The sequence below is a fragment of the Lolium perenne genome, chromosome 6, assembly GCF_019359855.2.
Source record: "Lolium perenne isolate Kyuss_39 chromosome 6, Kyuss_2.0, whole genome shotgun sequence".
Taxonomy (NCBI): domain Eukaryota; kingdom Viridiplantae; phylum Streptophyta; class Magnoliopsida; order Poales; family Poaceae; genus Lolium; species Lolium perenne.
The window spans coordinates 86821398-86844286 of NC_067249.2; the positions used below are offsets into that span (position 1 = coordinate 86821398).

At 46.0% G+C, this 22889-nt stretch overlaps 1 protein-coding gene across 1 annotated transcript; it reads left to right on the forward strand.

Annotated features, from left to right (window-relative positions):
• The first annotated feature begins 1325 nt into the window (after nucleotides 1-1325).
• LOC127321069 (probable helicase MAGATAMA 3) lies at nucleotides 1326-21149 on the forward strand. The gene is made up of 20 exons (XM_051350111.1): nucleotides 1326-1754; nucleotides 1837-1975; nucleotides 2085-2224; nucleotides 2501-2698; nucleotides 2813-3010; nucleotides 3104-3139; nucleotides 3295-3380; nucleotides 3836-3886; nucleotides 4326-4434; nucleotides 4528-4633; nucleotides 4798-4895; nucleotides 4965-5069; nucleotides 5143-5235; nucleotides 5368-5421; nucleotides 5783-5841; nucleotides 5923-6007; nucleotides 6086-6445; nucleotides 6541-6663; nucleotides 20483-20569; nucleotides 20643-21149. Exons 1-20 carry the CDS (start codon nucleotides 1620-1622, stop codon nucleotides 20859-20861), a joined length of 2481 nt encoding a protein of 826 aa, XP_051206071.1. The 5' UTR covers nucleotides 1326-1619; the 3' UTR covers nucleotides 20862-21149.
• The last annotated feature ends 1740 nt before the right edge of the window (nucleotides 21150-22889 follow it).

Consider the following 22889-nt stretch of genomic DNA (forward strand, 5'->3'; position numbering starts at 1 on the left):
CACGGTCATGGGCTTTTTCCGTGCCACCATTCCATTCAAAACCGAGCATGACCACCCTTGGCATTGGGAGCATCTCTGTAATATACATCGGATTTTTAAAAGTTTAATTTTTACCCAGTTGGGAGAGAATTGACAAATATTATTTTTTTGTACAAGTAGTTGAATGTAGTATTTAGTTTTCATTGCTCTATTGACCAAGATGGACTTCGTGGTAGTATTCGGTTTGGGCTCTCATGAAATCTGGAGAGTCAACGGCCAAAATAACACCAAACAGGCCCCTACCATTTTCCTCTCTCACGAGGGCCAGGTCCTAACCCTAGTTGCGGCGGCCATCATCAGCCCATACCACCACGAAGCAAGATCCGCTCACCGCTGCAACTCCGGTTCAAACTTTGCTCTGTCGCCCCAATCCCCATGTTGTATTGTGTGAGCTTACATCACCATCCCAGCTACTAGTTTCGTGCCACCATGCAACAACAACATCTTTCCAGCCACTGCTTTTCTGGCGGAAGGTTTCTCCTTACGGGCGATTTTTTTTAAATAATACGCTTTTTAAAATCATTTTTATAAATAATACGCGATTTTACAAATTTACCCAGTCGACCGAAGGGCTAACGATTGGCCGTCCATCTTCCGATCGGCAAGCAGGCTGCCAACGAGGTGAGCTCCTGGCAGTATATCAATCCATCGCCTCCATGTTTCTTCATTTTTCCCAGTGGCACAGCGTCCTAATTCATGTGTGCACATACTGAGAAGAGACCTGGCCGGTAACTATTCCAGCCTCATGCACCAATCGATGTGTGCACATACTGAGAAGATACGTGTGGGGCAAGGAAAAATGGTCAACATGCAAAGAAAACTGCTCATATGCATGTATAGTTCTTAATTTTGCATGGAGGCCAGGTTAGTCGGTTTCGGCTGAGCCAACCAGGTCTAATCGACGATGCCTTGGCCGATAATAAGAACCATCACCTGACATTTGTTCATGCCGATCAGGTGGTTGGTTTCACTTCAGCCGATTGGCGCACTGAAAACCGATCGGTCGACGCGTGGCCGACCGAGGCACATATTCAAAACTTTTTAAAAAGTGTAACATTTCCAGAAAATATAAAATAATTAGTGTTATTTAAAAAAATCGCGGATCTTGTGCATATAATATCGGGTTCGTTCAGAGGAAGCCCATGGCCTATTATAATTTTTGTTACCCCGATTTTTCGATAGTTTTCAGATTGGGCCCGGTCTACAGCAGAATAGAAGCCCATGAGCGCATCATTCTTTTCTTCTTAAGCAAAGCCCATAAACAAGCGAAGCACGACGCACGACGCGAGGGGAGCCCTGCCTTGGTGCCTCCCTCTGTCGCTGCGCAACGCAGACAGGCACGCGCGCCGGCGCCGCCCGGTCTGAGACAGCGCCGCCTGCCACAGCGCGGCGGCGCCGCCGCCCTGCTCTCTCCTTCCCTCCCTCCCTCCAGTGCGGCTTAGCCGTAACGGGCCGGGAACGGTCCTACAGGAGTCCAGCATCGAGAGCCCGCCCCCTATCTCTCGCTAGCTCTCTCCAGGCTCCGGGCCGTGTCCACATTCCCCTAAACCCCAAACCCTCCCCAGCCGCGGAGAAAATCCATGGCGGTGGACAAGCCCGGCGGCGGCGGCGGCGGGGCCTCTTCTTCCTCCTCCCCGTCGGCCGCATCCACCGTGGACCGCTTCCTCAAGATCGTCCTCAGCTGGGACTACCTCCGCCTCGTTGCCGACTCCAAGGTACGCAGCAAGAATTCTCCCACCCGCCGTAGCGCAATTACGCCGGAAACCCTCAACCTTTTTTTCTCCGGCTTGGTGGCAGGGTTCGGATCAGACTAAGGGGCTCAAGTACGCCAAGAACAGCTACGCCTCGGTGGCCGAGTACCTAGGCGTCTTCGAGCCCTTGCTCTTCGAGGAGGTCAAGGCGCAGATCGTACAGGGCCGCAGCAGCGAGGACGACGGTGGGCGTCTGTCTTTGCTCTAGTTGCCCGCTTCTGTGTGTAGCTCTATTTCTCTTGGTTTATTAAGTAAATTTTTTTTTTGGGTTTCTATCCTTTTTGGTGTGAGTAGAGATTGGCCTGGACTGGCAGAAAGGGGCGGTGGGATTATGTACAGAGTCTGAGGGTTTCCACAAGTTCCCCATGGCCGTGCCTGATGACTTCCGGGACATTGTGTCAGAGAATGACCTCCTCCTCCTCTCCAAAGACAAAGTAAGTTTTGTGCTAGTAATGTTTGTAGCAGGAACCTGTCAACATCCTGATTTACCACCCAATTTTGCGCAACCTAAACACTCATTCTGTTTGTTGTCAAATCTGAAATTTGGAAAAATATCTCAGACTAACATACATACAAGTTCAAAGTTCTTCATATTGCTATGAATATTTTCAGATAATTTTGTACCAAAATATAAATAATCCATCAGATCTACATAACAGAAGCAAGATATTGATGATGAATGATGAGTTGAAATGTGCCTGCATTTACAGTTTGAGGAGGGAGTAACTCCTACTGCATATGCCTTTGCCGTGGTGGAACAGCGGGGTGGTAAAGCTACCATCTCTCTTAGAACATTTGTGGCGGGGGAAATTAAAAATCTGAATGTTTCAAAGCCTGTTAAGTCTTCAAGGCTGCAGCGCATTGCTTCCATTTTTTCAACACCAGATAGCTTCCTGTGGGTTTTAAAGGTGAGTTCGGTTGTTATCAACGATTTCCTGAGTTTTCCTACTTCTCTCATTTATTGAGGGCATGTACCCCTTTATATGAGCTTGATTTTTTTCCTTTTTGGTCAATATTCCCAGATGTGCAGCTTGTCTACTATACTGCGAGAGTACTCTGCGATGCACTCTGTAGCTTCGCTTCCTTTTAAGGATTTGATTCTTTCAGCTTCTGACAAGAACAAAGATGGAGATGATCAAAATCGTGCCTGGAATGTCCCTGAGCCACTTATGGATTACCTGCAAACAAATCTTAATGGTTCACAGCTAGAAGCAGTTAATGTGAGCATACTTTGCAGTAATATTTGATATTGTTGGCATATCTAGTTCCGAGGAAAATTGATGTGCCTAACAGATTTGTATTGTCTCTTCCAGGCAGGCCTTTCGCGCAGATCCTTTGTTCTTATTCAGGTTAGTGTACTACTGTTACTGATGTTGCTAACCTGCTGTGCATTCTAGTTTTACCTTGCCAAGGAAAATGTCAAGTATCGGAGCAATATTGGATGTATGCATGTTCTTGAGAATCTGTAAGGAGATCACTGTAGAGTGTTACTTCTTATTTTTAGGGCCCTCCAGGAACCGGAAAAACACAAACTATCCTTGGACTTCTCAGTGCTGTTCTTCATTCCGCTCCCGCAAGAATGCAGACCAAGTAACAGTCTTCAATTTATTTCTGTAATATTTAGTGAAAATGCATAATAGTAATTATATTTGGAGACGAGAAAATATCCTTGTGTTTTTTTATCAGAAATAATATGCTGTAAGTTACTACCTTCGTTCTAAAATAAGCGTCGCAACTTTATCCAAATATGGACGTTTCTAGACACATTTTAGTTATAGATATATTCGAATCTAAACAAAGTTGCGACACTTACTTTTAAATGGAGGGAGTACAATGGAAACATATACACTGGCTGAGAGGCATTTTTGGTATGAAGTGGGCAGTGTTGAGATGATCCGACTCAGTCTAACAAACAAGAAATAGTTGGCTGAGCTAGGTTGAGATGAGAATCTCTGGGTCGGACTGACCTACCAAACACACCCTTAATGTTTCTTGTGGATAAAACTGGGAGAATGTATCTCACATGCTTCTTGATCCTTTTGCAGAGGAGGGTTTGATGTTCAAAAGCATGGGCCAGAACTGGACATTGAGGGCAAGTATGTTAAACGTGCCTATCTCCTAGTTAGCTTCTGACATTTCTTTCATTTTGGAGCACTGAAGGAAGCATAAAATGCTGAGTGATGAGCATGTAGCAGTTACAAAATTAACGATATTGCCAGACAATGTTCTTAGTTGGTGCATCTGTTGCTATTTTTTTCTTGTACTTCTACATGGTGTGTGGTACTAACTGTATTACCCTCAGTTCATGTCACTCGCGTTATTCTTTGATGTGTTGAATCCGTAGGGTGTAACCAGGCTTTATTAGAGGGAGAAGGTTGCTCTGCTTTACATTTGCACTATCATTTGTTGGCCCTTACATCTAGCTTCATGTGTTGTGTCGGATTTCTTATGTGCTTTTTGTTTGTGTTTTCTGTTGTGAAATTCTTCAAGATTCTACTGTCTTAGCACTATCTTACTGCAGACTTTACATGATAGGAATGCAAACTGGATGAAAGCATCTCCTTGGCTAATTGGTGCAAATCCTCGAGATTTGATTATGCCTGTCGATGGTGATGATGGTTTTTATCCTACTGGGAATGACCTCGTACTCTTCTATACCCGGCACTTAAATTATATTTTGCCATTATGCCTGGATGTCGATGGTTTATTTCTTACATGGTTAAACATTTCTGGACAGAAACCTGAAGTCATAAGTTCCAATCGCAAATATCGGGCCCATGTGTTGGTCTGTGCTCCATCCAACTCGGCACTTGACGAGATTGTATCGCGTGTTCTTCTAACAGGTTAATGGGTTTTTGGCTCTATGTCATCTAATGTTGGAATATTTTTTTCACAATAAAAGTATTCTTGCATCGATATGACACTTGTTAAATAATAATTTTATAAGCTCATGCTTATGCCTTTCATCATCAGCAAATTAAGCAATACAGTTTTTGTATGTTTTCAGGAATACGTGATGAAAACAACAGCACTTACAATCCCAAGATTGTGCGTATTGGACTAAAGGCGCATCATTCCGTCAAAGCAGTTTCCATGGATTACCTTGTATGTGATTTTAGTTGCTAAGCACTCTGTCTAACTCGTGTCAGTTACAGTGAGTTCCAATATTTTCAGATACAACAAAAACTTTCTGGTGTGGATCGCTCATCAGATGGCGGGCGGCGAGGAGCTGGTGAATATGATCGAATTAGAGCTTCAGTTCTTGACGAAGCAGCTATTGTATGCACATCTGTTGTTATCAATATTCATTATGTTTGAAAATGCTATTCTCATTGCCAATGAAAATTCGTAGGTATTTTCTACCCTGAGTTTTAGTGGATCAGCCATTTTCAGCAGGATGACTCGTGCTTTTGATGTTGTTATAATTGATGAAGCCGCACAAGCTGTGAGTACATATTTTGTGCATACTGTTTTATCTGATGGAGCATTAACATAATCACAGTTTGATAAATTGTATTCTTTATGCTTCTGTTTGCGAAATATTTGCGAATTTTTGACATATGTACTTCGTTTTCAGGTAGAACCAGCGACTCTTGTACCCCTGGTTCATGGATGCAGACAAGTTTTTCTTGTATGCCATCTACTTCCCTCAGATGATTTACACATCTCTTTTATTCAGTCATTTACCTTTTCCTTGTCAATATGCTGTAGTTTATTACTAATACTACTGTGTAATCAATTTATTGAACATCAGGGTCATACACATGATGGCATTCTCACTCTCCTTGTAAATTAAAGTTAGAATCATTTCACTAGCTTAGGTTCTGTAGAGATTTGTTTTCATTTCTTCGTGTACGTTTGTTTGCGCACACGACCTAGCTAGCTGCCTGTTCTTGACCATTTCACTTCATATCTTGTGAATTTTGTTGCTATCTTGATACATGAAATACTTTGACCCCGTATCCTCACTGTCACTTTGGTATTCCTATCAGGTTGGTGACCCAGTTCAGTTGCCCGCAACTGTAATATCAAAGACTGCTCAGAAGTTAGGGTAAGATGTCTGCTTATTTTCTTTTAAGTAGTTCACAGGGTTAACGCATTGCAATGCTAATACAATGTTAATGTCCATTAGATATTCAACAAGTTTGTTCCAGAGATTTCAAGCTGCTGGTTTTCCTGTGCAAATGCTCAAAATTCAATATCGTATGCATCCAGAGGTAGTATTCCATTCCCAGTTCATCCAAGCAGGAAACTTTAATGGTTTTCTGATTTTGTTAATCCATTTCAATAACCAGATTAGCATATTCCCTTCAAAAGAATTCTATGAAGGTATCCTACAAGATGGGGAGGGACTCAACAAAAAACGTCCGTGGCATTCTTACAGCTGCTTCGGACCATTTTGCTTCTTTGATATTGATGGGATCGAATCCCAGCCGTCTGGAAGTGGTTCATGGGTGAACGAAGATGAAGTGGAATTCATAACCCTCCTATATCACCAGCTGGCCATGCACTATCCAGAACTCAAATCTAGTTCTCAAGTAGCTCTTATATCACCATACAGACATCAGGTGAAACTTTTGAAGGACCATTTTAAGTCAACCTTTGGTGACCAATCAAAGGAAGTTATAGATGTAAACACGGTTGATGGATTCCAGGTAACTAATTTATTATCATGCATTTGCAGATCTGCTCTAGGTACTCTAGCAAGTAGGAGTGCCTATAATATTTGCATCTTGCTGCTCACATGCAGGGCCGTGAAAAGGAAGTTGTCATTTTTTCATGTGTAAGATGCAATAAGGAGCAAAAGATTGGGTTCGTTAATGATTATCGACGAATGAATGTTGCCATCACCAGAGCTAGGTCTGCTGTACTAGTAAGTGATGTTCATGCAAACATAATTTTTTCGTCCTCAGCCCCCTCGCCTTCCATTGCACTTTTTTTTTCATGATACACATTACATGCATACTAGTAGAAATAATAAATTTTCAAGGGAAAATCTATAAGCAAGCGCCGCATGGCTGGCGTTTCTATGCGACCGTCTGTAATAGGAAAAAAAGTGCATCACTCCTTTAGGGGACCAATCACATCTTAGCCCCTGGTTCCCATTTGCATCTTATCGTATTACGGGAGCCCTCCACCAGACATTATCACTCTCTGGAACCAGGACGTGAAGCAGCCACGCTAGCACGGAGCAGCAGGCCACCGCGCGGGATCGAAGTAGTGAGAGAGGCCGCCGCCGAGCTCGAGGTACTGGGGGAGGACGCCGAGCATGGAGCACGGAGTAGCGGGGAGTCCGCCGCCACTGAGCAACATAGAGCAGCAGTGGAGGCCGATGTCAGCACGGAGCAGCGGAGGAGGCTGCTGTCGCCGCTGAGCATGTAGCACGAGGTCGCTACCGAGCACGGAGCAGCGCGGAGTCCGCCGCTGCTGAGCAGCACAAAGCAGTAGTGGAGGCTGACGTCGCTAAGGAGCACGGAGCAGCGGAATAGGCCGCCATTGCTGTCGCCGCTGAGCACGGAGCACGAGGTCGTCGCCGAGCACGGAGTGGGGAGACGCGCGCTGGAAGCACATCGAGCCATGGCCGGGAGTCCTGGACTTTGCGGTGGTTTCGGTGGGGCGACGATGACGCCCTTACCGACAATGGCAGCGAGGAGTGCTGGACTTTGCAAATCAATCCTGGCAATTGGGTGCTTTAAACATTGTAGTTAGGTTAATTAATCTGGCAATTAGGTTGTTTGAGCCTCACAATTAGGCTTAATTAATCTAGCAACTATAGAACCTAATTAATATGGCAATTAATAACAGTTAACTTGATAACTAGGACTAATTAATTTGGCAGCCAAAAAGTACTCCTACTCCCTCCATACCAGGTTAATCGGCAAATTTTGGATTTGAAGGGGAACCGCTTTGTTAGGCAAATATCTCCAATAACTCCCGCAATTAAGTGGAGCGCGTGGCGCTGGCCTCCTAAAATCCTTCCTGTCCTTTCCTTCTCCTCCTGACGTGGGCATTACCCTTCGGGTAACTGTTATTGCCCTATCCTGTACGGCCCAACTAGAGGCCCATGAAGACACTCGATGGCAAGGTGGACTACTGCGTCGGTGCCGAAGAAGATTCCTTGAAGAACAAGACGAAGAGACGAAGAATACAAGGAAAGTTTAGAACTAGGGTCCTTTGTAACCTAGTTGTACCCGGACAGATCTCTCGAGACCTGGCTGCCTATATAAGGGCCAGAAGAGGGGCTGCCGAGGACACACGCAATCTTAGCAATCTTAGCCACCATAAGTCTAGAGCTAGGTCCCTGCGGAACTTGGCCTCTCGACGAGATCACAGCCGAAACCTTATGCACCCCATTGTAACCCGATATTTTCATAATCAAGATCAAACAGGCAGGACGTAAGCGTTTTACCTCATCGAGGGTCCCGAACCTAGGTAAATCGCTTTCCCTGCTTGTTTGATAACCGATATCTCGTGTCAGCCTACAGGATTCCATCTACCCTAAGCCCTAAGCCCCAAACGGAGGGCATTGCCGAGGAGTACCCTCGACAATTGGCGCCGTCTGTGGGAAACTTGTCGGCACAATGCAGGTCATCGACAATTCCAGTTACGTCTGCAGCGTTCGTGCTAGAGTCACCAACGCCATCAAATCCAAGAGATTCAGTTCGCTGCGGGTCCTTCGAGTTCGTAACTGATATTGCTAATTGTACTAAAGTGAGTGCCTTGCAAGGTCATAGACCGATTAATCGTTCGCCTAAGATGGAGAAGCTGCTAGATTTCCATGGTCATCATCAGCAGATCCCAAAGCTTATCTGCCAGATGAAGGGCCCGGTGCTTCTCTTGCTTTAGTTCGCCCGGCGAAAGAGACCAAAGGTCACGCCTGCAGGTTAGTTCGGATAGGAGACTTACAAATGGCATATGGAATTGATTTGCATTCCTGGCTAATGGAGTTTTGATTCCTTCGTCGGGTGTCTTTAGAAGGTATGAGCTGCGAGATTGGACTCGATGCCCGTCAAAGGATGATCCAAAAATCCTTATCCTCAAAACGCTGAGGCATCGCATCCGATCTCCACGGAGTCGCGCGGCAACATGGATACTACTTTCGGTGGTGTTCACTTCATCATTGATTCCAGAGGGTTTCTTCGCCTCCCTAGTTCAAACGCGTCAAGGTCAAGAACTTCGGTTCCAGATGATACCGCGCCAGCAGCAGCCTTGGCAGTCCTATCTAGGAGTATGGGAGAGAGCAGCCGAGGCAGCCTCGACAACAAAGAGGAGCAAAGGAAAAGACGAAGGGATTCACGCCGTGAAGAAGAGGAGCAAATCGCGACTCGCCCACGACAGTATGAACGAGGATATCACAACATGTAGCCAAACAAGAATCGTCTTCGCACACCTTACCTATCGGCCACGGAGCAACTCGAAGCACCGTGTTACCTGCATTCTTGCATCGACCCGAAGGATAACCTTGAAAAATCCACTCATCTGCTCAGAAACTATTGACAGTTCCTCGAAGTTCGGCAGTTCTGCGACGACCTTAGGGCCGAAGACGCAGCAAAAGCTCATCCAGTGGAAAGGAGAGCAGCACCCTATAATTATCCACCAGAACCATACGTACCGACCGAAGTATTCCCAGAGTCTCGCAGACAGGTCAGCATGATCCATAAAACCAGTTTTTCGAAGAGAGAAACCAAGAAGTTTTCGCGAGAAGTGAAGTACGCAGAAGTTGCTATGGTCGACGCACCTGAATATATCGATTGGTCAGACCAAAGCATATCTTTTAGCAAGATGGATCACTCGAAGGCCGTTCCAAAGCCTGGCCATGCTGCCCTAGTCCTCGAAGCACAGATCGGAGGATACAACATGAGCAAGGTATTTATGGATGGAGGAAGTGGTCTGAATCTGTTATTCGCCAGCACAATGAAAGCAATGGGCTTAACGGTTGGCATGTTAAGAGAGTCCGACACGGGATTCCACGACATCATCCCAACCCGACCCGCTTACTCCCTTGGTAAGATATCACTAGACGTAGTTTTCAGTACACCAAGCAACTTCAGAAAGGAGAAGATCGAATTTGAAGTGGTTGATTGGGAATCTCAATATCATGCCATCCTCGGCAGACCTGCGTTTGCCAAATTCATGGCGGTACCTCATTATGCATATCGCAATAACGGGACAGCGATAACCATCCATGGAAGTTTTTCTCGTTCAGATAGATGTGACAGGGATTTCCAGAAGATCGCCTCGAAGTTTGGAGTTAAGGAAGAGCTCAACGCACTTGACGCTATTACATATCACACAAAGCCACCAGCCGATAACCGGAACGTAAGATCCGATGAATTTGACGTCGCAAAGGAGGCAAAGAAACAGCAAGTGCATCCTTCTGACCCGAAGAAGATAGTCAATACTTCGACAGATCTTACTGTCGCATAGGAAAGCGCGCTCATCGAGTTCCTCCGTGAGCGCTGGGAAATATTTGCATGAGAGCCATTCGACATGCCAGGTATTCCCAGGGAACTCGCTGAGCACGCCCTTAATGTTGACCCAAAAGCCAAACCTGTACAGCAGACGATGCGCCGGTTTTCAGAACCAAAGAGAAAAGGTATTGGCGAAGAAGTTAATTGACTCCGCAAGGCTGGATTCATTCGGGAGCTCAAGGAAGCCGAGTGGGTAGCCAACCCAGTCATGGTGCCGAAGAAAGATACGACAGCTCTTCGCATGTGTATTGATTACACAAGTCTCAACAAGCATTGCCCTAAGGACCACTTCCCGCTGCCTCGTATTGACCAGATAGTTGACTCCACGACGGGATGCGATCGTCTCTCTTTTCTCAATGCGTATTCTGGGTATAATCAGATCAAGCTCAAGAAAGAAGACCAGGAGTTAACCGCGTTCATCACCCCGCACGGCGTTTACTGTTACAACGTTATGACTTTTGGGTTGAAAAACGCAGGCGCAACTTATCAGCAGTGTATGCAAGCCTGTCTTGGAGAGCAGATGGGAAGGAATATCGAAGTCTACATCGATGATATCGTGGTCAAAACCAAGCACGCAGCTACCCTCATCGACGATTTGCGAGAGACTTTCGACAATCTCGACAGATACAAAATCAAGTTGAATCCGAAGAAATGTTTTTTTGGGGTGCCAGGAGGACAAGTACTCGGGTACTTCATCTCAGCCAGAGGGATAGAGGCCAATCCTTTGAAGATCAAAGCTATTCTCGACATGGAGCCACCAAAGAATTTGCACCAAGTGTAGCAGTTGGCAAAACGGTTGGCAGCGCTCAGTAGATTTATCGTCAAGCTGGGAGAGAAAGCTTTGCCCTTCTATCAGTTGATGAAGAAATCAGAAAAATTCGAGTGAACAGACAAGGCACAGGAATCTTTCGATAAATTAAAGATCTTATCGACATCCCCAGTACTCGTAACTTCACATGAAAAAGAAACAATGCTTATGTACATAGCAGCAACGGTGCAAGTCTTCAGCACCGTCCTAGTTGTTGAACGAGAGGAAGCACGAAGAGTTCATGGCGTGCAACGACCCGTTTACTACCTCAGCGAGGAAGCACGAAGAATATGAAGCACTGTTACACGGAATGAGGATGGCCAAGGCATGTGGAGCAACTCACCTGGAAATTTATGGAGATTCGAATCTGGTGGTGCAGCAGTCGATAAATTTATGCGATGCAATCAGTGATAATATGATTGCTTACCGTCAGTTATACCAGAATATGGAAGCTAAATTTGAAGGGTGCGAACTCAAACACATCAACAGAGCCAACAATGAAGAAGCAGATGCTCTGCAAACATCGGATCCATGTGCTCCCCTATTCCAGACGGAGTATTTTATGAAGTTATTGCTCAGCGATCAATCAAGAAGAAAGTGTCGGCACCTCCGAAATTATCGACTGATGATTCAGAAGCAAAACCGCAGCAAGATGTTGAAGAATCTACATCACGATTCATAGAGCAGGTCCTCCTTCTTGAGCCCCTTTGGACTAAGCTTTTTTTAGCATACTTAATAGAACAGCGATTACCGGAGGATCCGGCGGAAGCTAGGCGTATTGTGAGACGGTCTAAAGCCTTCACTGTAGTAAACTGGGAACTCTACAAGCATCGTATCTCTGGTATCTTTCAAAGGTGCATTGCCATCGACGATGGAAAAGCTCTACTACGCGAGATACACGAAGGAACTTGTGGTCATCATGCCAGCAGCAGGGCCCTCGTGGCAAAAGCTTTTAGAGCAGGATTTTATTGGCAAACATCAGCGTCGGATGCTCGAGATCTCGTACAGAAGTGCGAACCCTGTCAGCGTTTTGCACCAAAACCGCATGCTCCTGCAACAGATCTAATGACCATACCTTTGGCTTGGCCATTCGCGCAATGGGGACTCGACCAAGTTGGACCGCTGCCAAGATCATCGCCTGGAGGTCATACATACCTACTGGTCGCAGTCGATAAGTTTACCAAATGGATCGAGGCCGTACCAGTCAGAAATCAAAAAGCCGAAACCGCTGTCCAGTTTTTCAAGGGAATAACTTGTCGGTTTGGCATGCCTCACAGCATCGTTACAGACAATGGAACTAACTTCGACTCCAAAAAGTTTTGGAATTTTTTTGACGACGGTGGTATCAAATTAATATTCGCTTCAGTCGCACATCCCCAAACCAATGGTCAAGTTGAAAGGATCAATGGCTTAATAGGAGATGGCCTTAAAAGCGCCTTACGGGTGCAGCTGGAGCTTGGGTCGAAGAATTGCCATATGTGCTTTGGAGCTTGCGCACTACACCAAACAGATCGACTCAGTATACTCCGTTCTTTTTGGTCTATGGAGCCGAAGCGGTTTTGCTAGCCGATGTTCGATTCGAAGCACCTCGGGTGACTGCATACACAAAAACAATTTCCAACAACGCGCTGCAAGATGCCGTGGATCTCCTTGACGAAGCCCGGGACATTGCCTTGGCAAGAACAACGGTGTACCAGCAGGCATTAAGGAATTACCACAGTCGACGAGTACGTAATCGAAGCTTCAGTGTTGGAGATATGGTACTACGATTAAAACAAGAAAGACACCTGAAGCTCGAGTCTCCGTGGAAAGGGCCGTTCATAATCACTAAAGTGATACCAGGGGGAGCTTACCGTCTCAAGAACCCAGCCTCGGGTGAAGACGTTGAAAATCCATGGAATGTTGCACATTTGCGACGATTCTACCCATAGGATACAACTATCCTTTTACTTGTTACATGACAGCTCCTCAGCTTGTCTTATATTACGAATAAAATTTCTGATTGGGTTTCCAACCTTATTGTTTCAAGCATTATTATCCGAACCACTTTTCGGGTCCTCCATTATTGGCTCTTACTCCCATCGGGAGCTTTGGCTAAAAATAAGCCCTTACAGTATCATTAACTAATGCTCCCATCGGGAGCTGTAGTTACCGATACGCAGCAAAACCATCCAAGCCTCGAGAAAATACGCGAGTGCTACAGTCGATGGACATATTATTAATTACAAAAAAGGCTCAAACTGGTGCACCGTGTAACAAAGCCAAGCGCATAAATCCCTCGTTTAATCGACGGGTGTCGCTCTTACAAAACTTACATATCGACTCTGCAAAAATTGCAAATACAACGGAGTTGTCGGGTGAGCAGGCTGACTTGATCACTCAGCCGCCCTCGACAAAAACTTACTAATTGAATTAGCAAATTCACAAAAAGTAAATGATGTATAAAACATACATCAAGTTACATACGGGATTACTCCTTGCAACGCAAGGTCATTATATATATTTGTGTACATAACTTTATGGCAGGTTTTCTTGGTCTTCTCGGGCCTTCAGATCCCTCTCAATACCTGTTTCCATACGGGAGATGATAACATGTGCAGAATTTCTAGCAATATGATAATACTGGTCTAATCTCCTATTGGTATTTGCTATGCCTCCAAATCTAAGGTCGGATGACATGCTAAAACTGAAGCAAAAGCAAGTTAGGCGCCGGCCAGAAGTTCCTTTCGCACCAACAATCGAATCCTTTTTGGAGTCTTGAATCGATTAAACAAAACAGATAAAGTCTCGGGTGCTTGGTCTAAAGGGAACAAGGTTCTCCATATCATTGGGAGATGAGCATTGTACTTATCAAAGTAGTAGTGCACCTTCTCCGCTCAATGCTCAAACTTAGCCACGGCAACGGCCTTCGGTCGATGGGACCATAATTCGTGCTTCGGGTGAGCGACATCAGTCATTGCCTCAACCTTTTCCTGGATCCTCCTGTTTTCTTCCGATTCATCGAAGGCCACGACTGTTGAAAAGCAAAAATCAGTCAGAAGAGGAGCGTTCAAACTTCGATAAAAAAATCGAAAGATGGACAGATACTTACAACTCAAGCTTTCAGTAGCAACACAGAGACGGTCAAGAGCTTGCTGTTCGATTGCGGTAGCAATCTCGCTTTTCCTCTTTACCAATGCTGCCATCGCGTGAAGAGTGGTTATATCTCTGTTTAATCGGGTTATTTGATCACGCAAACGGCGAACAAGATCGGATTCATCATTAGCCGAAGAATTTAAAGAAGGATCGGTGCGAGAAGAAGTCGGAGGAATCTGCAGCACAACTCTCAGTTTAGAAAAAGCATTAATAAAAAACTCCCATCGGGAGCGCGGCGTATATATTACATTCAAAGGATTGTCGACACTGGCAACAGAGCCAGTATAAAACAGGTCTAGATTAAATTATATCAAGACTTAATTACAGCAACAGAGCAGGAGTCTAATCAAGGGAGAGCTGATGATGAGCCAGGCGCAGCTTCAGGCGCAACTTTGGTCTTCGCTTCGTCGACTAGCTTAAGAAGCTGGTTAGCGCATGTCACTGCCGATTGTTTGAAGGGTTCAACGTTGACTAGGCAATTGTTGTCATCTACAGGCAACGCCTTGGATAACTTTTCTAGTTCAGAGCCTAGCCCATGACCCATCAGCAGTTGGAAAGTAAGGGCCGCCCCAAACAAACGGGAGCGCCGCTTAAGTACCTCTATAAGCTCAGAAGGGTCGACGAAGAAAGCCTCTGCCATCTCGCCAAGAGTCTTGTCTTGCTTCATTTTCGGGAATATCATCGAGAATAACCTCGACAATGCTCCCTTGGTTTTCTGCAACAAACCAAAGACTTGGATATTGGCATTAGTGCCAAGGGAAAGGGCATCAGACATCGAATCCTCTCGAAGCTTGCGCGCTCGATTGATAGGCACGTCGGCAGCACCTGGAAAAGAACGAATAAGCAATCCAGAGGATAGTATTGGAGAAATATCTTGCATTAAGCACGAAGGAACTTACTCAGCAATTTCGTGATAGATTAACGGAGAGCGCCTTCCTTTCTATCGGCAGCAACAATAGCCTCGCGCCTAGCATCATGCTTATCCTTCATCTTCTTTTTCAGCTTCTTTAGTTCCTCTTTCAGCAAGATGTTTCATTTTGGGCATCGGCTGTAAGCTTGTTAGCCTCCAGCACTTGGTCAGTCGAAATTTTGATGGTCTTCCGAAGCTGAACATTCTCGGGTTCCAGGCGAGTAAACTGATCAACAAAATCTGCCACAGCGTCAACTGTGGCATAAATTGGCTGCGAGGGAAAGGATAAAGAGTCTCAGCCAAGTGTGGAAATTCACCGCAAAAAGGAAAGCCAAGCTGAAGTGGTTTACTTAGAGGCGAAGGAACGGGGGTGCTAGTAGGAGGAATAACCTTCGACACTGGAATCTTCACCACGGTCGTCCTTGAGGGCGGCGTTGGATCAGCAGGTGAAGGATTCGATTCCTTGGCTGACTCAGCCTTTCCAGAGAGTAACTTAGCCCTCTTTGCGAGAGGAATTTCATCGTCATCGTCACAGCTGCTTGAAAGCAAGAACATCCATCATATGAAATAAAGAAGGATGGTTATAAAGAGAAAAATGGATACTCACTGGTCTAAGTCATCTTTGACAGCAAAAAAGCCTGTCGCATCATCATCTTGTCCGCTAGGACTCGATTCAGCCGTTGTAATCAAGTCTTCATTGATCCTCCTGCACCGCCTACTCCTGGTGAGAACATCGTCTTCGGGGATTTCGTCTCCGCGGACGTCACTATCCTCGAGGGCGTGTGGAGCATCTTCGGTTTCTTCGGAATCGTCATCGTCATCCTCTAGTTCTACCCCACTTTCGGGTGTAGGAGGATAACATTGTGCTATGGTAGAAGCCTGTTGACAGATGAAAAAGTTAATAAAGGATCAAAAGACAGAATAAAAACATTGATCGAAGCGGACGCAAAGAAGATTACCTCAGCCGGTAGGTGCTTGAGGTCATATGGAGGGCGGGCTGAAGTTAGGACAATGTTGTCCTTCTGGCTGAAGCGAGTAAGGCGTCGCACCTCGTCACGGAGTTCCTCATCCGACAGGTCGGCTGAGCTAACTCTTGACTTATCATCCTTACCAACATACATCCACAGCTGATGAGGTCGAGACATCAGCGGCTGCACCCGACGCTTTAGAAACACCGAGACTACCTCAGTACCGCACATTGTTAAGCCTCCTGTGTTCTTCAGATCTACAACCTATTCGAACAGCTGATCGGCTATAGCACTTTCTTCGGCAGTCAGGATGTTTCACCAGGACTTCTTCGGTTGAGCCACTAAGACGTCTTCAAACGGAGGAAGGTTGGAGCGTCGTCCGGGTGCTGGAATATCTCGCAGGTAGAACCATTTTTGTCGCCAGCCCTGGACGGATTCCTTCATCGGGTAATCGAAGTAATCAACCTCCTTTCTAACAACAAAGCCGACGCCACCAACAACGGGAGGGCCGTCATTGCCATTATGGCGTTTGACATAGAAGATTTTCCTCCACAAACCCCAGTGGGGGTCAATGCCGAGGAAAGCTTCGCATAAAGTGATGAAGATGGAGAGATGAAGAATGAAATTTGGGGTTAGCTGCTAGAGCTGGATCCCATAGAAAACGAGAAGGGAACGAAGAAATTCGTGGGCAGGAAGAGAAAGCCCACGAAATAAGAAGGCGACGAACATAACAGTGAAGCCTTTAGGAGGCTTTGGGCGAGAAGATGGACCTGGGAGATGAATGTCGTTATTGGATGACGAGATGAAACCAAGGGTGCGCAGCTTGTTCACCTCGCGATTGGAAATGGTGGAGGCGCACCAATCACGGCTGACCTTGCTCACGCCTGATGCGGAACCTGCTTCGCCGGTTCCCTTCTTCTTGCCCAAGGCGTCTGGAGTTCTTGAGAGCAGGAACAAAGGTGAGCGAAAAGGCTGATGAAGAAGATGAGCAGTATGGAGGCGTGAAAAGTAAAAATAATGGGAAGGCCCCTTATTTATAGCACGAGCTGTTGGAAAATCGTGGCCATAACTCCAAAGCTATCGTGGGAGGTGGACAGAGATCCAGTCGTACACGTGTCGCTGTAAGGAAAACGGAACTGGCGGCCCATTACTCCCACTACGTGCGAAAATCGAGGAGGCGCCTCGGTCAATGCGTAAGCAGTAGTCATTTCCTAAAACTGACCACGCAGAAGTAGGGTGGGCCCGTTAGGTCACGTCTCGTCAATCAAACCACAACAGTGGCAACGTCATCAATGATGTCATGGAAGGTGTCAAGTCCGCTTGAAGCATCCGAGAAAAGTTAAAACCATCAGGTGGATCAACTTGAGTCTACACACGTATGCAAGCATTCATGTCTAGACTCGGGGGCTACTCCCATCGGGAGCGCTGCACGCGCATTCGATAAATTTGGACTCGAAGACTTTCTTGCAAAGAAGAGCGTGACAAGAGTATCTGAAGAAAGATTGGAATATTCGAATCGTTTGGCCCAAGTCTGCACACGGTTGCAAGCACCCGTGACCAGACTCGGAGGCTACTCCCATCGGGAGTACTGATTGCGCACTCGACAAAACTTTTTTGCACTCCAGGATCATGCCCGAGGACTTGATTCTGTGTAGAGTAACGATGTTTTGCCATTGGCAGTTAACCAGCAAAGCTGGGCACGTTACTCGATATCCTTTACGCATTAGACTTTATTTGAAAAATTGAAGCCCCGATATAAATGTATCGGATGACTTATGAAGACCTGCAGAAAGCTTCGGCAGAAGAAAACATTCGAGTGGCACAACTTGAGTCTACGCACGGTTGCAAGCATCCGTACCTAGACTCGGGGGCTACTCCCATCGGGAGCGCTGGACGCGCACCCGATAGAAATAGATGATGCTGTTGCAGGAAGGACCAGATTTATCAAGAGAGGAGAACATTCGGTGGAGGCATGCTTTAGTCTCTACTCGAAATATTTTCGGCTAGACACTCGGGGGCTACTGACGTGGGCATTACCCTTCGGGTAACTGTTATTGCCCTATCCTGTACGGCCCAACTAGATGCCCATGAAGACACTCGATGGCAAGGTGGACTACTGCGTCGGTGCCGAAGAAGATTCCTTGAAGAACAAGACGAAGAGACGAAGAATACAAGGAAAGTTTAGAACTAGGGTCCTTTGTAACCTAGTTGTACCCGGACAGATCTCTCGAGACCTGGCTCCCTATATAAGGGCCAGGAGAGGGGCTGCTGAGGACACACGCAATCTTAGCAATCTTAGCCACCATAAGTTTAGAACTAGGTCCCTGCGGAACTTGGCCTCTCGACGAGATCACAGCCGAAACCTTCGGCACCCCATTGTAACCCGATATTTTCATAATCAAGATCAGACAGGCAGGACGTAAGGGTTTTACCTTATCGAGGGCCCCGAACCTGGGTAAATCGCTTTCCCCGCTTGTTTGATAAGTCTCGTATCAGGCTACAGGATTTCATCTACCCTAAGCCCCAAACGGAGGGCATTGCCGAGGAGTACCCTCGACACTTCCCGTCTAATATCTCCAAACGCTTGCGTGTGGTGTGAATAGGGTCTTGTATGCGATGTGAAATCAAAACGTTTTCTACCCAGTCTTTTCTCCTTCCCCGATTTAGACGTTCCTACAAAACACACAAGGTAATCAAGCAGTCTCTATCCGAGGAGATGGAGAAGGACCGCGTTGTTGGCGAGGGAGAAGGAATAGAGTGGCCATCCTGGGGGATGGAGAAGCTCGAGCAAGATCTCAATGCGTCGATGGATACCAAGCATGGCCATGTGGAGGAGGTCGAGGTTGAAGCCGCACCAGTGGTTGTCGAGAAGATGGTGGTGGATGAGAAGAACAAGGTGGATGAGGAGATGATCGCGGCCGATAAGAGCAAGGTAGAAGTGGAGATGGTGGTGGCTAAGAAGAGAAAGGTGTCCGAGGAGGACAAGAATGGCGAGGTGGAGGTGATTCTAGCTCTGCCCGTGCCCTCAGTATATCACTCTACTGTGAAAGTTGCATAATTCCTCCCGTATGCAACATGTGTGGCCTTGTCGGGAATATAAGCGTTTTTCGTTGTTGGGGATGTTGGCTTCCGGTTTCGAAAGATTTACGTCATTGTGATGAGTGTGGGAAACCAATGGTGACTCGGAAGTTTTTGTGCAAGGATTGTTTAACCATGTACGGGGTGAAAAAATGTGGTCTATGTTTCGTTTGTGGTCGTCCTAGGGGGAGGGAGAAGGGAATTGGGTGGATGGAGAAGCTCGAGCAAGATCTCAATGCCCTTGTGCGTTTTATAGGAACATCTGATCGGGGAAGGAGAAAAGGCCGGGTAGAAAACGTTTTGATTTCACATCGCATGCAGGATCCCGTTCATACCACACGCAAGCGTTTGGAAATATTAAACGGGACGAAAAGGAAAGGACGGGTGGGATTTTAGGAGGCCAGCCCCATGCGCTCCACTTAACTGCGGGAGTTATTGGAGATATTTGCCTAACAAATCGGTTCCCCTTCAAATCCGAAATTGGCCGATTAATCCGGTATGGAGGGAGTAGCAGCTATGCCTACTTAATTTGACAGCTATACCGTGAAGAGGAAGAGCTTTCCAGATCGTTCCATTTTTTTATAGCCATGCAAAAAGTTAATGATGGGGTGAACTATTCTACTGTAGCTCGTATTAGAGCAATTTCAATAGTATAGCCAGCTGCTAGCTATAAGCCAAGTGTCATGTCATCTATAGCCAACTTAGAGCCAACATATACAATAGTGAGCTATAAAAATGTAGTACTTAATCAATGTGTGACCCACCTTTCACTCTCACAAAGTGTCTAGGAGCACGTGCTAGAGCTGGCTCCTGCATAAGAGCCCACTCTCCTTCTCTCTCCTCCCCTCTCTCCTCCAACTAAGCAATAATATACTATTTTAATCCTTATAGCTAACTAGGACTTATTGTACTTGCTCTTAAGCAGCTCTCATATTTTAATCCCAGCAGGCAGCCTTTTTTTTGTGTTCGTCAGTACGTGATTAGGAGCCAGCATGTTTTGCAGCTTTTTATGTATGCACATCCTATTTAGTTGCTTCTGCACCTGCCGCACAGGAGGACTATCCGTGCGGCACCACAGGGTATTCCCTTCCATTTTTCAATACATTACGCACACGAACCAAACATGTTAGTTATTCCTGCAATTTTTGTTATTCTGTGCGAGAGTATGGATGTTAGTGTATGAGTTCCTTTTTTTGTTGAGATCAATCTGTAACTCGAGTTCATTGTTTCAACCTATTCTATATTTCCCCAGGAGTTTATTGGTTTATATTATTATTCTTTGTTGTCTTGTAAAACCTAAATAACAGGTTAGCGTAATGCAGGTAATAGGTTCTGCTTCAACATTGCAGAAAGATGAACACTGGAACAACCTTGTTGAGAGTGCCAAAGAGCGAAACCACTATTTCAAGGTGAGATGACTACTATCTTCATTTAAAGCTCAGAAAACGACATTTGCCAAATCTAATTATGACCACCTTGCAGGTTTCAAAGCCATTCACCACGTTCTTTGCCGAAGACAATTTCAAAACCATGAAGGTGGAAAAACCTCCTCCTCCAGACACTAGGATATCGCAGGCAATAGAAGCAATTAGTGAAGTGGTTGCGGGGCAAGAAGCCATGGATGTTGATGATGCTGCTGACCAAGCAGACGGGGATGATTATGATGCCATGGAGGGTGACGATGGAGGTGGTGATGATTAATTGTTGGCTATAATGTAGGGTCGGTCCGGGTGGAGAAATTTCATTAGAAGGCTTGTACATTGATAAGAGGAGCAAAGTTTTGTAAGTGGATATGCAGGTTGGGGGCCCTTTTTTCTAGGACATTCAGTTAGAAATTGTGCTAGTGGTTAAATATTAGGAGGAAAGAGGTTGTTGCATGCTTGTTTGACTTCATATTTTAGATAAGAGGAATTATCTAGACAAACTCAATGGATTATTGAAAAAAAAGTTAGTGCAGACTTTCTGCACTGGCTTAGACGCTTACTACTACTTGTTGTGTTTTGTGTGAGTGTGGCGAAGAATGCCAGTCCCTGTTGGCAGAAACCATCTGGCAAAGCAAGGGCACACCAAAGAGTGAACTCTTTGTATGGCTGGCGGTTCAACTTAGGATTTGGACCTTGGATCGACGGCTACGACATGGTTTGCAAACTCAATCCTCCTCTTGCTTCTTGTGCCTACGGGAAGAGGACACAGCCGAGCACATTCTGGTGCAGTGTGTGTTTTCGAGAGAGGTCTGGCACCTTTGTCGCCAGGTCATGCGACTGAGTTTCGAAATACCATCAAGTGACAGCACGATTCAGAATTGGTGGATGCTAGAGAGGAGGAGATTCAGTAGCAGAGATAAGAAGTGGTTTGATGGCCTGGTTTGTATCGACTGCCATGCCATTTGGAAGAATAGGAATGCGTTCTGCTTTTACAATGTGCAGAGATATTACACGGTTCCTCGTCTAGCTACTCGTATCTGGGGGGAGTTTCAGATGATCAAACAGGCGCATAGAGTAGGGGAGGGAGTGTTTGACAATAGTTAGAGAGTAGTCTTTTTCTTGTTTTTTGGAGTTTGAAGGCCTGCTTTGGTTGTCACAGTAGGTCTTTCTTGTACATAAAATTCTATCTTTTATAAAAAATACCAGTCATGTTTACTTTTCGTGGCCGAAGGCACTTTTTTCTTATAAAGAGTATATAAGATTTCAGTATACAAGATTTCTGCAACAACTCATTATCCTAGCGATAATATGGATGCACACATCCAAAAAAAAAATAAGAATTTCAATAAATAGAAGTTCCACCATAGAGATCTATGTCACCCTTGAGAAAAGTCCACACTTCCAAAAACAATGTCTTCAACAAGATCATTGTCAGACATAACTAATTAAGATCAGACATTTGATTTTCACCTTAAAAGATAGGAATTTGAATTTTTCCTTGTCGTCGCACTCCACTTCTGAAGCCGCTGCTCCAAAACACAAATCACCAAGCCAATTCATCATCGCTACAAAGAGTCAACTCATCATTGCTAGTTCCCAAATCTTGGCTTCCATAATATTTTCCGCCAGTTGACTTCACAATGGGCGAGAAAGCATGTCCCATGATGGTAACAGCCAGCAGAGCTTTGCAGCGTTCCCTCTGAGACCAAACGGTCAGAAAAATATGGGTACAGACAACCGAATCACATCCAATCCAGCAAACTCTAGGCATGAAGCGTCCACTAGAGTACACCACTCCAACCAGATCAATGGGGACCTGCAACTGGCAAATCTTCATCTTGTCGCGAGAAGAATCCTAGGACCATCTCCATTATTTGCGAGACTAGCAGCCCCACGACGGCAGTCACTCCTGTCGGACCGACATCGGAAAAAAAATGCGCCATGGAGCATTGACACCGGGCGTGTCCAAAGCCAAGGTCCTCGTGCGTCGATTAGGCCCAATTGGGCCTAGATCTGGCACAGATCGGACCGTCACCACCGAAAAGCCGCCGGAGGATGGCTGCCACGTGCCACCCACTCCTCACCGCCGACCGTCGGAGTGCATCAAGCCATGACCACCGTGATCGTGCTGCCCGACATCCCAAAAATGCGCCCCATCGCCTCCCGTGATGTGCCGCTGCGGAGCCCTCTCCAGCCCCCCATCAAAGGACGGGGTGAGCGCCACTTCCACCGCGGAGCCCGCAGTAGCGGCGGCCTAGGAGCATCTCTAGCAGAGCCCGTAAATCACGCCGGAACCGTATTTTCC